Source organism: Taurulus bubalis (genome assembly GCF_910589615.1).
Source record: "Taurulus bubalis genome assembly, chromosome: 5".
NCBI lineage: Eukaryota > Metazoa > Chordata > Actinopteri > Perciformes > Cottidae > Taurulus > Taurulus bubalis.
Window position 1 is genome coordinate 23677823 of NC_136593.1, and position 16174 is coordinate 23693996.

The 16174-nt window shown below is 42.4% G+C and overlaps 1 protein-coding gene across 1 annotated transcript in view; it reads right to left on the bottom strand.

Moving 5' to 3' along the window:
• LOC306737094 (copine-9-like) overlaps positions 1 to 10564 on the bottom strand; it is a gene marked incomplete at both ends in the record, with an annotated part of 123782 nt that extends 113218 nt beyond the window's left edge. The window contains 2 exons of the mRNA XM_079218797.1: positions 565 to 605; positions 10488 to 10564. Coding sequence (XP_079074923.1) covers positions 565 to 605; positions 10488 to 10564 — 118 coding nt within the window. The remainder of the gene's footprint in view (positions 1 to 564; positions 606 to 10487) is intronic.
• Between the last annotated feature and the right edge of the window lie 5610 nt (positions 10565 to 16174).

Below are 16174 nucleotides of genomic sequence, written 5' to 3' on the forward strand. Positions count from 1 at the left end.
AATCGCTGTCTCTCCCCGTCTCAATCTCACCAATCAAGCAGCAATGCTCCTTGACGGGCTTTTTTTTTTGTCATCCTGTCTTTTGCCAATTGTGCTTTCTCATGTTCTCTCTCTCCCCCTCTCCAAATAGCTCCAAGTGTAGCACTAATCACAGCCGCTCTGTTGTCCACCACTCACTGCTGTATCCCATACTCCGCCTCTGTGTGTGTGGCCAGCAATCACCAAGTGTCAATCATCCTCCAGTGGTTAGCTGCACTAATTGGAAACAAACTTGATTGAGAGTCTGCCGGTTGACCCCCTGGGACGCAGCTTTTCATTCACTGGGCCGCTGTATTGTGTCTGTAAATGCTCCGGGAGTCACCCGCCGTGTCAGGCAGGGCTCACTGATGCTTGCTGTGCACCGATAAGGTGCTCGACGCAGGGATTTAATAATCGCTGCGTGAAATTGAACACGTTCAGCTGAGCGATGTGTTGTATAATGTAAATTGGCATATGCTGATATTACAAACATGAAAGCTGAATTTGATTACAAAATAATGAAGGAGAAAATGGCAGCAGCCGTACCTGGATCTGACTTGGAGAAGGTGTCCATGTCCAACAGGTTTCTGCAACGAAAAGAAAAGGGTCGTTAGATTATTTAGCATTCAGTCATATTTAATAAAGAGTTCCAGTGTCATTCAGTCATGTTCTGCACTGCAGTGGTGGCCCATGTCAGTGTGGCTTAATAACTTCCCGTCTTCAGTTAAACATAGAATACAGATGGGATGTTCTTTACTGAGAGATCAACAGGTAATCTCACACCTGATGTTTATGTTGCATGTGAAAAGCTGGCAGTGGTATCTGATATCAAATATCATGTGATTTGAATCTTATATTTAAAAAAAAAACTAATTAAAATGTTAACAAACTGTAGTAAAGTTCAACTTCCACCAAATCAGAAACTGTCTAACTTCTGTACAACACACAAACCTGCACCGTCAGTAATTAAGGTTAATGCCTAAGAAATCCAATTTTACTGAGCTGGGTTAATCAAAACTGAACCCCAAAACCCACCAGCGGGATTGAGAAGCATCTTTTCTTAACACAATCCACAAAACTATACGCTGTTTATCAGAGCCAGAAGCTGGAACAACATTATCAGCAGATTTTCATCTATTTGTCTGCGAACATATCATGCGTGAGAAATGCTTCCTTCAGAAAAACCAACCAAATGAAAGCTTAAAAAAAACACTTTATTCTACATGTTTTATTTAAAATGCACAAATAAAACGTTTGTTCAAATCCAATCCTGTGGAAAACATAAAATTCTGCGTTTCTCAGCCTAAACGGTCTTGCACTAGTATGGCGCTTTTCTGGTCTTCCGACCGCTCAAAGCTCTTTTACACTACACATCATTCACCCAGTCACACACAATCACACGGCACAACCATCTGAAGAAATGTTGGGTGAAGTGTACCAAGAAAACATCAACATACTAGCAGAGCCGGAGACAACCCGCTCCACCACAGTCACCCCACGGTAGGTCTCCCTAACTGAAGAGCCATGATTTGTCACGACCGGGTGAGCTGGGGCAGAGACTCAGGAGCAGCGGAGACGACAGGAGTCACGGTTAGGCAAAATCCAAAGTACTAAAGAATGTTACAAAACAAGGGAAAAGACTGGGACGGGAAACAAACACTAGAAAACGAACAACTACAGCTCGAAGGCGATGAACATACATCAAGGAGTCAAAGAAGACCATCCTGCAACAGACAAGGGAAAGACAGACTAACTACACCGGGGGAAGACAGCTAACGAGGCACAGGTGGAAACAATCAGGCCGTGGCTTTACAATCACACAGGTGGAAACAATGAGGGCGGGGCTTCACAATCACACAGGTGGAAACAATGAGGGCGGGGCTTTACAATCACACAGGTGGAAATAATGAGGGCGGGGCTTCACAATCACACAGGTGGAAATAATGAGGGCGGAGCTTTACAATCACACAGGTGGAAATAATGAGGGCGGAGCTTTACAATCACACAGGTGGAAATAATGAGGGCGGAGCTTTACAATCACACGGGAAAGGCACACGAGGAGGGAGGAGCCTGACACGATAACAGGTGAAGGGAATAAACAATCAGGAAACACTGGGAAGACACACATAGAAAACACAGGGTGTTACATGATTGACTGCAGGTTGGGAAAATTTAAATGGTTCAATATGGATTGCACATTTTACAACATTGGCAACACTGTCAACATTTTCTTTTCCATTATTTATAAAAGAAATGATCAAAGAAATTCCACTGAAGTTTTTGTTGGGTGGTGAGCGTCATACAAACACAGACTTTCACCGTGTGCCACATAAAAACCAAGTCAAAGTCAAGCGTCATAACTTGTGAGAGTGAGAACATGTTGCTCCTTCGCTGGTCAATAATATCAAAGCTGACACTTTCCATTTCTCCTCATTTTATAGCTGCGTCGGGGGAAATGAATCATATACGCTCGCAAACAAACACAAAGCATCACAGCAGACATCGAATCATTGCCGGAATTCGTCCCCATTTCCTCCGAAACTTGACACGTTACTGAGAATTGACTGTGATGACAAAGATTCATCCAAAAGTTCAATAAAGAGCTGAGGGACTGACGGAATCTTTCTTCTCCGGGGGGTCCGGAGCTGTCGAGGTGACGAGGAGCCGGAGGAGCGGCACAGTGTGCATCCTCACGTGTTCGTGTCGACGTACAGTGTGTCCGTGATCATATTCATGCGCTGGCCTCAGCACGGTGTATGATGTTATAATAATGGTTTTCTAGAACAACTTGAAACACACTTCTGAGCTGCATCTCAAATGAATCATGTACGTCGCTTCTACCGTTGACCTGCTACCCACCTCAATGCATACACTGTATACAGTATATACATAAAGAAAACAATGCAGAACTACAATGGGAAATCTGCTATGTGAATCTAAGCCGACTTACAGTAAATATGCGTTTGTACTATGCTGGTGTACAGTGTTTCTCTGCCTGTTTTAGTAACTAAATATCAAAATATTCACATCTTTCAGGTTTGAATTTGTTACACTCCATATAAGCATCAAGTAGCTGTTTATAGGTGCCGTATGGCCGTTATTAATAGCCTTACAGATGTGAACGTGTCTTCCTGTGTGCCACCGACTGCTGCCTGGAACATACAGTAAATCTGCAGGGACCTCTAGATGTTTCCTGAGGGCCTCGCTGCCAAGTCTGGTTTCTTTTTCAGTGCTTGATCACAGCGTCCCTTTTTGCATGTTGCTGTGTCGCTTTTATTTATTCACATTTTATGTGAATAAATAAGAGTTTGAACATCAGCAGCACCCTGAATCCATAAAATAATTAATGATTTCCCACTAAGTTGACTTGCATTTCTTCTGTATTGTTCTGTATTCTTGTGTATTGAGAGATTTATTAGAGGTTGCTTTTTCGGCGACATCTCCCCCTCTCCAAAAACGAGAGGCAATGAACCATGCTGCATTTCGGCAGACATGCCAGAATAATTAGGGATGCTTATGACGAGGTAAATCTTTCTTCTGAAAAACCATCACATCTGTTCTTTTGGGTGCTGCACTTTTGCTACAAGGGCAGATAATCTGCATTGAGTTTAAAACCTCTGTAAAACACTTCTTACTGAGGTGACAAAGGTTTTTGCTTGTAATGTGGCCTCATGCTTGAGACCTTCCGGACATGATGCGGGGGGGAGTTGGGTATCCAATCAGAGCCCTCGCATGCTGTGATTGACATTCTCCCACTGAGTGGTCCTGGCTCCCTGTGCTCGCTGACCTACCTGGCATTTCCCTCCTAAAAGCACAGCTGAAGTCACTTTTTAGTATCACACCACGCCGTACAGCCATCACAGCTGCAATGCAGCTCTTAAATGCCTTCACGGCACCACAATGGAGAACACAAAAAACTTCTGACACTATCATCACACACGTAGTTCAATTACCTCCTTGGAAATGTGTACAAATTCCCTCTGGTGCAGCCCCTCCTCAAGGCTAACCAAGTATCCCTAGCTGTAGACCTCCAGACCAGACATTCAGACTTGTGGCAGGAAAAGCACAGGTGTAATTATATGTTCATAAATGTCATCAACAGTGAGCTAGAGGGAAATATGGGAGCATCATTGGGTTTATTAACAGTCCCAAAGCTGCTTTAATCAATGTTGTTTTATTATAGATCAAATGAAGATGTGTAATGTGAAATAAATTACCCAAATATAAACATAACTACTAAATCCAGAGAGTTAGTCAATAAGTTACTGTGAGAAGAGCCCAGCCTTGTAAGGAGTCACACCTTTAGTTACATGGGAACTCAATTAGTTCCAGGATCTCAACCGACCTCAAAGAAATGAAGCCGAGTGGAAACCTGCATTCTCTCTACTGACCAGCAGGGGGGTTGAGGGGGGACGACTCCTCTGATTGTATAGACGTCTATGAGAAAATGACTCTACTTCTCTCTTGATTTATTCCCTCAGTAAACATTGTGAACATGAGTTTATGGTCTCAACCTCTAGTTTCAAGTATTCTTTAATACAGCATGATGTTCATTTAGTAAATTATAATCCATTGAGAGTGAAATCTTAAAGCAGGGTATGCTTTAGGGCGGGACTACTGTGATTGACAGCTTTCTGCCGCTGACAGAGACATATACGGCATCTCTAAATCCCTTCTCCACATTCCAACATGGTAACTTCTGTTCATCTGATGCAAAAAGGACAAAATAGTGACAGCAAAATCGCTGAACTCAAGGCTTCACAAGCAGCAGTCTAAACCACAGTGTGACATCATGATGACTGCGTTCACTTCTTATATTCAGTCTATGGCATTAGCCTGTTTACCTGCTGCTACATTGAATGCTCATCACAACCAGAGTTAAGTAAAGATTCTCTGCCTTGTCTTAAACATCCATTTTAGTCAATTCCAGCCATTAAGGAGCTATTTTTATACTTGGTTGCTCAGGGGTACTGGGGTTAATGGGCGGAGGTCATCTATCTCCTCCTGTCTCATTTCAAGTATCCCGTGCCAATGAGCACTGCAGGCTGCAGGGTGCCCGCCCCGCTCAGCTTCTCTCATAGGATCAACAGGAGCAGCGCCTGGGTGGCACTGCTTCTGTGAGACAGAAGCCAAAAAGCACCGCTTCCCTCCACACCATCGGACTGCCTGTCTCACCACATAGACACCCGTCTGACGCAGCTGTTTACACACACAGATACCATGTTTACACTGCAGCCAAACTAGAACCAGAGTCTTCTTTCCTTCTTTTTTTCAAACATGCTCTGTAAGGTGGAGCCTCCATATTGTCATTGATGGGTGATTAAATCAGATTTTGGGAGTTCGGTCAATACTGATCCGTTTTATGGTTTAGCAGCGACAAGCCGGTCGAGAGTAGAGGAAACCTCATTGTCACATCATCCTTTTTACCAAAGAGCTCCGATGGAGGCTGATCTGCATAATAATAATAGTAATAATATTTCATACTGCCTGCAGCCAAATCCAATAAAGACTTTTTGCAACTGTAAATCAACACATCCGCATTCTCCTGACACAGCGCTGACATCCCTATGGAGTCTGGCTCCCCTCCACTAGAGCACAACATTATGTATTTTACATTTATCTTCCTTATAAGAAGTTTTTGTTCAGCATCGCTAACCCGGTGTGGTTTTACAACCTTGTCTCCTAGAAATTACATTTACATACAACTCATTTGCATCAGCAAATGTGCTCTGAAAACTACCGGGACTAACGGATAGTGACATCCGGATCACATCGTTCATCAGCGTCACAAGGAAACGTTATTAATAAGCATATCTTGACAAGAAACTGATTAAAATGTTCACCAAAGACATATTTCATTTGTTTCCCTACAATGTCCACTTGTGGTTATGTTTAAGCCAAGGCTGGAAATCTTGCATGACAATGCTTTGGCAGTAGCTTCCTGTCAGCGGCTGACATTGAAGAGATTCATCCAGACCGATGGGAAGGTGCTGATTTGAGTAAACAGCAATATTGGGGAACTTGTTTGTACTTCTTCTTTTCCTTAATCTATTTACTGCTGTAGCACAACAACAGTCTACATTACACCAGAGATAATATCACTAACTTTGGACTGGCATGATGGGGTGTTGGGTTTCCTGAGGTAGCTTAAGGATGTGTTTAGTAAAGCTTAGGATGCCCGACAATGACCAACTGTCACAATAAGCAGAGCTCTTCAAGTTGTCTCTGCTCTATTTTACATAACTGACCTCAGAGAAGCATTTGGGATTAAACTTTTTTTTTTTTTTTTTTTTAAGTAACAGCTTTCAGTTTAAATAATCCACAAATAACACATTTCAGACGCCTTTGAAATAACAAAGAATATCCCATGAAATAATATCTAACAAATTACTTCTAACAAAATTAGCAAAGTATTTAACTGTCTGACTGAGTCCAGCTCCGGGTCCTCACACTCGACTCGCTAACGTCTCCACTAGTTTTCACCAAGATTGTCAGGATCAGAATAATGTGGAAGATGTTATAATCACAGAAGACAAGGAGCTTTGAGGTGTTTGCAGTAACGTACTTCATTAAAAAAAAAATGTACTCAGGTTAGTCGCCTCAGATCACTTAATAAGCAATGAGACAAAACCATATTAAAAGGATAGTCAGACAGGACTCAAGGCAGATAGGCCTTAAGGCACACCATTCCTGCCATAAGAAAGAAACAGAGACATTATATTCTTCACCCTAGGCAAGTAAAACTCTTTAACTTAAAAAAATATATAAATTTACATTAAACGGCATGACGTACAAAACACTTAATGAAGATGTGAGCATCAGCTGCCTGTCTTGACATTAATACACTCATTCTGTGCAGAGACATGAATCTTTCCGGCTCCCCTTATTCTCATTTCCCTTCTCCACTCGTCTCTTATCCGTTCGAACAGTCACCTTCTTGTCGAGTATCTGAACCCAAATGGGGAAAGCAATCCACCTCATTACCACCTGGAGCGGCTTGGGGCGACAACAGGACGTCTGGGCTGTTTGAGGATGAAACCCTTAATGGAAGAGAATAGATCGACTGGGACATCGAGTGCGTGGAGACGGACTGATTTATTTTTTCCTTTGGGCAAATCCTCACATTACAAAACAAGCTGACTGACTTGGAAATGGAAAAAAAAGTGAGTCAAAGCAGCGGAGTCACGGAGCAGGAGAGCATTTTCAGAAATAAAGTCATATATTCAGCTCCAGATACCCTCCCCTGACGATACACTGACGTTCATGCAATAATAAGACAGTGTGGCCACATGGAACACTTTGCATCCAAATGTCAAGTGTCTGTCAAAAGACATCAGCTACAAACTCCCAGACAGAGGATGCTGAGAGAAGCGCCGATGGGAGGATGGAGACTACGGAGGCAGCGGTTGTTCAGATGAGACGGAATAACATCAGAGTTACAATCCACCTTCAAGACGGGTTCTGTCACCGGAGACGTTTGTTTCATGTAGAACAGGCTCAGCCGGTGACGCACGTCATCTTTACTCATTGTCAATGCATTACTTTATTATTAGTAGTATAGAATTAATATTACATTATATTTTTTACATTATAGTTTCTTGTCGGGATACACCACATATAACCTGACACACACACACACACACACACACACACACACACACACACACACACACACACACACACACACACACAGCAAAGATCAATGTCGTTAAATAGGCTTTGAGTCCAACATTTTAAGGAAATATTGGCCAAATGTATTTGGGAAAAGAGTGGAACCAAGGCCGACATTATTTCGTTTTGTTTGTGTTGCAGTAAAACCGAACCCTGAGGTTTAAGATTCTGTACCCTGTAGAAAAAATAGCAAAAAGACAAAAGCCTGGATCTGCCACATTGAGCATGGGGCCGGGCGGCGCTGTCCCTGGTGCTGAATGGAGCCGAGGAGAGATAGACGGACCACATCGCACCAGGCATTGGTAATCTCACAGGATGCCGATAGGACGAACTGACTATGGAGAAGATCGGCCAACCTCAATAGAGGATTTGTAATAATTTATATGCATCCATTCACTTAACAGTTGTTGCTTTTTTCCATATTTGAATACCTCACAGCTTCGGCTCAACAGTTAAACGTTTCCTGATAAAAGGTAGAGGCATCCCTAAAAAAAAAAAAGTGCCTCTCTCTCTCTCTCTCTCTCTCTCTCTCTCTCTCTCTCTCTCTCTCTCTCTGATGTTCACTTGATCGGCAGTGAGGGTCCCTCTGCGGCCCACTGAGTCAGCCCCATTCTGTCAGTGTCAGGGAGCTGAAACATCGCCTCTCTAACCCCTCTGGACCGGCGGGGCCCGGGGACACTGAGGACCAGGAACAGCTTGTCACAATCAGCCGCTTCAGCCGCTATTAGCTCATCGACGTGGCCGAGGACTGAGGGGACGCATTGGCCATGAATTCCTGGCCTGCCAATATACTAACAATACTCTGAGTCAGGTGCACTGCCATGGCAGCGCCGCTGTACAGGTCTAGAACTTAAAGCTGCTTCTTTTTTTTTGCCTCTGTTAGAAAGTAGTGCAAGCAAAACACATCATTGACATATTATGACCTTATAAAATTGGTTTGGTGAAACTATTGCTATTCACATATCTGTCAGTCACAGAAAACATGAGCATTTATATAAGTGTTTGTGATAATTGTTTCTGTCCAGCCGACAGCCGTCCATATTCACGACCCTTTTAGCTCAGTTTTAGTCTCCAGTCCACCAGTTATAGATAATTGGAATGAACTCTCTCCAGGGGTTGAAAACACCTCAAACAAGGAATCTAATGCAGCTGATAATCAACAGATGAAAAACAAAGCCAATCTTCTTTCCCACCACATACTTGTCTACTACACATATGTATCCCAGTAAGAACGGACCTTAATACTTTGTTTAATTTTGATCAAGTAAAGGTTTTTAGAAGTACTAATACAGTACTAATATGTCATAGTAGAGACATAACAGAGAGTTTCAGGTGAGTTTGTTGAGATCTGATTTGTTATGAAAGAAAGAGCCCTCTCTTTAGTGAGACTTGTAAAAACCTCTTAAGTTATTTACCTGTCAAGTATGCAGTATATATTGTAGTAATTAAGTTTTCCTTTATATACATTTAATTGCTTATTATGCTTTTGGTGGCACTTTTGGTGTCCCCTTCATTATGTCCACCTTGCTCTTTGGAACCCCAATAAAGCTTTTAGTTGTAGTTAGCATTCAGCACAAACTATAATAGAATCCTTCAGTTTATTATTATAGTATTATATAGTAGAATATTCACTCTTAAAATATATTACATTTGAGAAGTCTTTAAGAAGGGTTATAACAGGTCTGAGTGTAAAACATCTGCTGTTGGATGAGCCACCACCTCACAGGACGGAGGACTCATCGGCAGCATGCTCCTTTCCTCTGCTACTGCTTGTAGTTCCTCTGCTGCATCTCTCATCACTATTCTCATTACATATCAGGAACAAGGTTCATGAAAGCTTTAGGTCCCTCAGGACCCTCAGCTCCTCTAAATCCAGATTGAAGACTTTTCTGATTTCTGCTTCCTTTAATTGAACCAGATTCAAGGAGTTTTGATCAATTTCTGCATCTACTACATTTTATTTCTTAAACTGCACTGCAACTTTTATTCAATGTTTTGCTTTTTGAGCAATGTTTTAATGAATGTTCTTAATTGTTTTTAAACATTGTTTTATTCTGCATTATGTTTTGATGTTTTTAATGGTTTTGTTGAAATGTGCTGTACAAATAAACTGGCCTTGCAACAAACAAACTGGGACACACACACACACACACACACAGATATTCCGTTATTTATTTTTTTAAAAACATGACTATAATGAAACTATCGTTGGTACTGACCGGGTCCATGTGCTAGATGCTGCTTCTAAAACGAGTTCTAGTAGTTAGACATGATTCCTCTCCCTCTCCAGGCCTTATTATAATAACCCTTGTTCGCAGCACACTCGGAGCTCTCTCTCTCTCTCTCTCTCTCTCTCTCTCTCTCTCTCTCTCTCTCTCTCTCTCCCTTTCTCTGTGTCTCTTCTTCATTGTCAGTTGGAACATCTAATATCCACGCACTCATGTGATCTCAGAGTTGCGCTCTCCGGAGCTCTCCACGGCACTCAGAATAAATCCTGGCTCTGTTGGTTACTGCAACAACCCCCCCACGCACTTATACACCCACAGCGCATGCAAATTACTCCTTTACACACAAAAAGAAAGAACAAAAGAAAAGAAGAAAGAGTTGCTCCATGCACGTTAAAGACACACAATGCTGAGGAAAAGTGCGAGGAAAAGTCTGAGAATCAGGAAAATGTACGCACGAGAATATACACAAAAAAAATCACGACTACCGAACTGAATGCAATACCAAGCATCCCAAAATGTGTGAATATATGAACGTGAAGATGAATGTTTGACAGGTGAGGTGCAGCTTACCTGCAGGAAACGGTGATTTCAATCTTAGTCGCAGGTACGGCGGAGTTGAGCGGGTCGAAATCCCCTATTGTCGCCATGGCTGATGCTTTTTTTCTTCTTTTGTTTTTCTTTTTTTAAATCACTTCTTCTGAGACGTGGAAGTTCTCACAGCGCGAGTTTGCCCCCGTGGCCGTAACGTGTCTGTTCCATCCACCCGAGAGAAGGACGAGAGACGGAGCGCGCATCGACCGGCTGCGGGCTCTGGAGGAGTGGTTGCCTCCGCTGACGGTGGCTGGAGCGCAGCTGAGGGTTAGGAGGCATACCTGAGGATGAGGCGTTCATTCATGGAGAGAGAGGGAGGGAGAGGGAGAGAGGGAGAGGAGGGGAGCCAGAAGACCCTCGTTTCTCTCCATCCATCGCCAGGTGGAGGCAGAGATCTCCACAAGTCTAACTTTGGGTCCGGGTATGGGGGCTGATTAGTGCCGTAGGCAAGAGGCAAGGCCAGGTGGACAGGCTTTTTTTGCTTTTGGATGTTAATTCGTTCACTGCATTTCCAGCCCCGTCCAGTCAACAAAATTGCACTTTGAATTAAATTTCAAAGGAATTGTATTTTCTCGTGGAATAAGTTTGCTTTTAATACATCACAAATAAGTTTTAAATGTGTGTAAGAAGAGGGGCACGGCGGTGTATGGGACAAAAAACACAGACAGCCACCTCCGGTTCTGCAAAGTGAAGCTGATGCGGAAGTGTCTTAAAACCTGCATTCTCTCTCCTGTCCACCAGGGGGCGACAAACAGACCATAAAGCAGAGGATGTTTTAGGGCGGGTTTACTGTGATTGACAGGTCACTACTGCTACCAAACACTTATATGGTGTCTCTATGTCACTCCTTTAAATATGGTAACTTTATTTTTTTTTTACTAAACCTAACCTAGTAGTTTGGTGGCGTTTTTGTTTCGTTTACAACGTGAACTATGCGTTTCAAACAGTTTAAATCTTCTATCGTAATGCAGATCATCATTTTTTTGTTCTAAATAAAATGGAGAGCAGTTAAGGCGTATGGGATCATCAGCATGCCACAGTATTGTTAGAAAATTTTAAAGAATGTACCATTTGGTTTTTAATGTTATTTTTACAAATTCTTTCATGTTATCATTGTGTGATTTTAGTCATGTCAGTTTTATTAAACCTATATTGCCAAACATTAGCATCAAATGGCTTCATAGGGAAACTATATTGCTCTTATCCTGACACCCAATCAGTTCAGATTTGGATAAACTAGAATTAAGGTAAAAAGTAGACAAATATTTGTTTAGGGGTTCGTCATGTTCAGGACTTTCTGGTTTCATTTTTGTAAAGTCGAAAGAAGTGGAGACACCTTTTTATAGTCTATGATTTAAACTCTCTGCTCTTTTTGCCAGTAAGAGTGCACTGCTATTTGAGAACTTCATCCAGGATCAATCAACTGCTTCCAATGTACCAAATCACGTGTCTGGATAGCACGGTAAGAGCGTAGAAGCCTGAGCTAGTTAAGGGACATTTGAAGAACAAAACAAACCTCCACAAGGATGAACTTTTGGATTCCAAACCATTTTCCTCAGCCAGCTCTCTATACGAGCCGCTTCCATCGCATCCTCCCGGGGTACCGTCAGCTCCACAACACACAACACACCATTTCTGACCTCAACACAAGATCTGGGTCACGTTATCGTTCGTGAAGGACCCGGTTATCCAGATCAAGGAATATGAAGATGCAGAAAAGTAGAAACTGTGCAAAGAGAAGAGGAAAGTGGAGAGGTAAAGTAAAAAAAGAGTGAAACGCACAATGAATGAGAGGCCGCCGGAGGAGAAAAACCCTCTGCGGACCAAGTGGAAGCCTGTCGGGCCTCTGGGACGCCGTGGCATTAATCAATCCCTCCTACATTTCCGAGGCCATTACATCTGAACAGTTTATACACGTTCCATAAGCGGCGAGAATAATTTAGGCTCGTTTAGTAGGATGAATATTTTATGAATCAATAATTCATGAGCCGCATTTTAGCATTTACACCTCGGAGGCAGTGGGAAGATGCAGCTGATTAAATAACCACGAGCCAGCTGGGTTCAGGCCGGGTTCCAGCAAACATCAGGCCGTGGGATGATCTTTGACCTTTACACTTTACATAATTTTTACAAAAAGAAAGCAAGTTCCCTGTCGTCCTATTAAGTTGGGACAATTCATTTCGCTCAGCGGGGATGAATGTCCTTTAAATTTGAACATTCTAGTTATATAACTGCTTTGTGCAAGCACATTGCATTTGACATTATAATTTAATTCTCATCTGCCAAACCGTAGTTACCGTACTGTATCCGTGTTAAGAAAGACCTCTTAGTGTCAGCTCAGGGTCGTCCATCATGTGCAAATAGTTAATACATCTCTCCATGAATAACGAATAAATCAGAAGCTAGTTGACCTGCTAAAGGAAACTCATGGAGCAAGGAAGAAATAAGCAAGTCACAGAGATGGTTTTGTTGTTGTTGTTTATTCACAATTGCCACCTGCTGCTCAGTTCATTTTTCATTTGTAGCGTGTTGCCTGCCAACAACTAAGAGCAATTAATAACAAAACAAAAAAGGTACAATTACTTAAAAATGCCTCAACTGTACAGAGAAGAAACCTCTTCACACAGAGGAGATCAGGACAAGTGCAATGCAGCATCTTAAAAAGAGATTCTAAAATTAAAAAAAAACATTTGAAATAAACTTGGAGGATGTCATGCAAAACCGGTGAGTGGAAAGAGTGACAAGTCTTTAACTCCGGAGGAGAAATGCTTCTCATAATACCTATTTTCATCATTGTGAAGATGACAGTTAGCCAGCGTCCTGTGACGGGTTCATTAACAGCTGCAGGCGGACAGAAGAAACAAAGACAAAATGAAGAAAAAAAAACCGATATGAAAACGTCGACTGAATTAGAAATCCTTTTCAGGAAAGATATGTTCAAAAGAAAGCTTAAACCCCGACAGGGAGATGAGGCCACGCCTGAAAGTCAGGCAGATTGTTCTACTGTCAGCTCTGGGACCGAATACAAAACGAAACCACACCGACAGCCCATGCAGAGAACTGATACATGCAGCCATGTGAACCAAATGCTCAAAAGTTCCTGAATGCATCAATAATAAAAAGGGATGAAACTCCCGTGGCTTAAAAACAACTCGGCAAACGTGGTTTTGTGGGACACAGGCGGCAGAACAGCAGATCCTGCAAGTGCAAAGAACCCTTGATGCGTTTGTTCTGATTCTGTCTGACAGCGATCTGTGAAAATCAATTCCACTTTCATGTCTGAGCGTTAAGTACAGAGCCGGAGTCAGGACGTGGCTAGCCTAGCTTAGCATAAAGCCTCCAAACGGATACCCCTAACAACTGCCTGATTAACACACATATAATTAGTTTCCTTCCATCTCCGTGCCAATCTAAGGTGAACAGGTTGCTGCTCTAGCTCCTTCTTTAACACCAGCCGTGTTTACATTTAATAGTCCAGCTAATTTTAAGCAAACCTTTGAAATGTCGTTTCTATCAACTGGTTCATAGCGAATAAAGTCGGCTTCAGCGTAGTTTGGTCAGAAGTTGGAACTACAGGCTACGCTTTGTGCAGGGATGTAATCCACCGGTCAACCAAGGAGATGAAGTAGAGTCGCCTTGGAGATTGAGCTGGCTATAAAAAAGGGAATTTGTTTAAATTGTTCTTTGGGTGTGGAAATATCTGAGAAAGCAAAACACATCTCATATCAGTTTATCAAATGTTGCTGTTTCCATAACGCTTTTCTAGTGCTGTACTTCAAAATCCACATTCAAATATGCAAATGGAGCCACGGCTTTAGTGACATGATATTGGTGTCAAGCTTCTCAGTGAATACATGCATTTCCTAAAATCTTCTTACAGTCTTTTTATAAGCAGAAATAATAATATTTTCTCATTATTCTTATCAGGGGTGTCCAGAAGACTCGACAGCTCTAAGTCTTACAGGGCAAACCCCCAAAAGCTTTATTGCAAAGCTAACGCTGCTAATGCTCTACGGTCAAAACTGTCATTAATGATTAGCCGCAAGCTCTTAGAACCATTTCATAAACAGAAATGCACCCGACACTGGTCCAGAAGGAGTAGAGATCCGACCCAGTGTTACTGAAGATTTAAAAAAAAAAAAAAAAAAAGGCACAACACAAAGGTCCTGAGGTACAGCAGCCGTCAAAACCGTTTTGGCAACACCGACAAGCTAGTTCCAAATAAAATCTCAACAGGATTCTCTTCAGAAAAATCACTTAAAAAGTGTGAATCCGCGCAAAAGCAGCTCAGGTAGAAATGTCACATGTTTTGGAACAAACTGTGTGATAACAGCTGGGCAGAAATCGCAGGAATCCCGTGGACCTCGCTTCACTGGAGTCCGACGGTGCACGGGTCTGCTACCACGATGCTCAGTGCCTCTTGTGCTACCATGTCAGTGCTACTGGAGAAGAAGAAGGAGAAGAAATGACTGGGTGAGGACTCAAGGAGAGGATATGGAGACATTAGTGTGGCGAGGGAAAGACGATGGCTTAAGGCCGTACAGGAACAGTCCGTGAAGATGGAAGTGATCTAGTTCTAAGGATTGGATCAGATCTTTTTAAAGACCCTCTTCCTCACATGCCATATATAAATCCTCCCTTCTGTCCATGCTGGCTTTTCTCCCAGCCTTCAAGGGTGACCCTTCATCACTGGAATCGGAGTGCAGCGTCCGGCAATTTCTAAACTTTCCTGAAACCGTCAATGAGGTCACTTCACGCGGTGCCAACGCGCCAACGAGGAACACCCTCACCTCACCCTCACCTCACCCTCACCTCACCCTCTCTCTCTGACAGCCGGCTTCAACTGTGGTCTTTTGGAACTGGAACAAACACGTTTGCCGACACGTGGCCGGACCTTAAGGGGATCTTGCCATTCCTAATCAAAATGTGACAGAAGACTGGGACAAACTCAAACTGCTGAAGCCTCACATTATAATAAAGGACAGAAAGAAAAAGACTAACTTATCCCTTCATTGCCAGTAAAGACAGAAGGAATCATTACTGCAGCCAATGACTTTTTTAGCGTACACATGGCATGTGACTATTCCATTAAGACAGACTTTTAAAAACCCATTCTTGTCCTAAGAGTCTAGACCCCAAAGCTGTGAGCTCCAAAACAGATTCAGTAATCAAAATGTCAATCTACAAATTAGAAACCGAATGGGGCCATTTCTGTAAGTGCTGAGTTTATCTCATTTTCAAATCCACCTACAATACACAAAACAACAATTCCTCTGCTTGGATCAGTAATGCATTTAGCAGCACAAAACATGAGGAGGAGACACACATCGCGGCCTGTACACGGGACGGTCTGTGCAGGGACAGATTCATTAAGAGCAGAGGAGGGACAGAGGAACAGACACCATGTTCTCAGTCATTTATATTGCAGCAGCTAGAACGCATTCTTAAAATCCCTTTTTGATACTGTGGCTGAAAAAACTTTTTCTCCCTGAATGTGACAAGTGTGAAAAGTTGGAGCAGCACAGACAAAATAAAAATATAAATCCAAGCATGTAAAAGGTCTGAAAAACAAAAATGAAGTGAAATTCAAAAAAAAAAAAAAAAAAAAGAGAACAGAAATTAATGCTTCACCCCTGAACTGAACAGAGATGTTTGGCACTTTATCG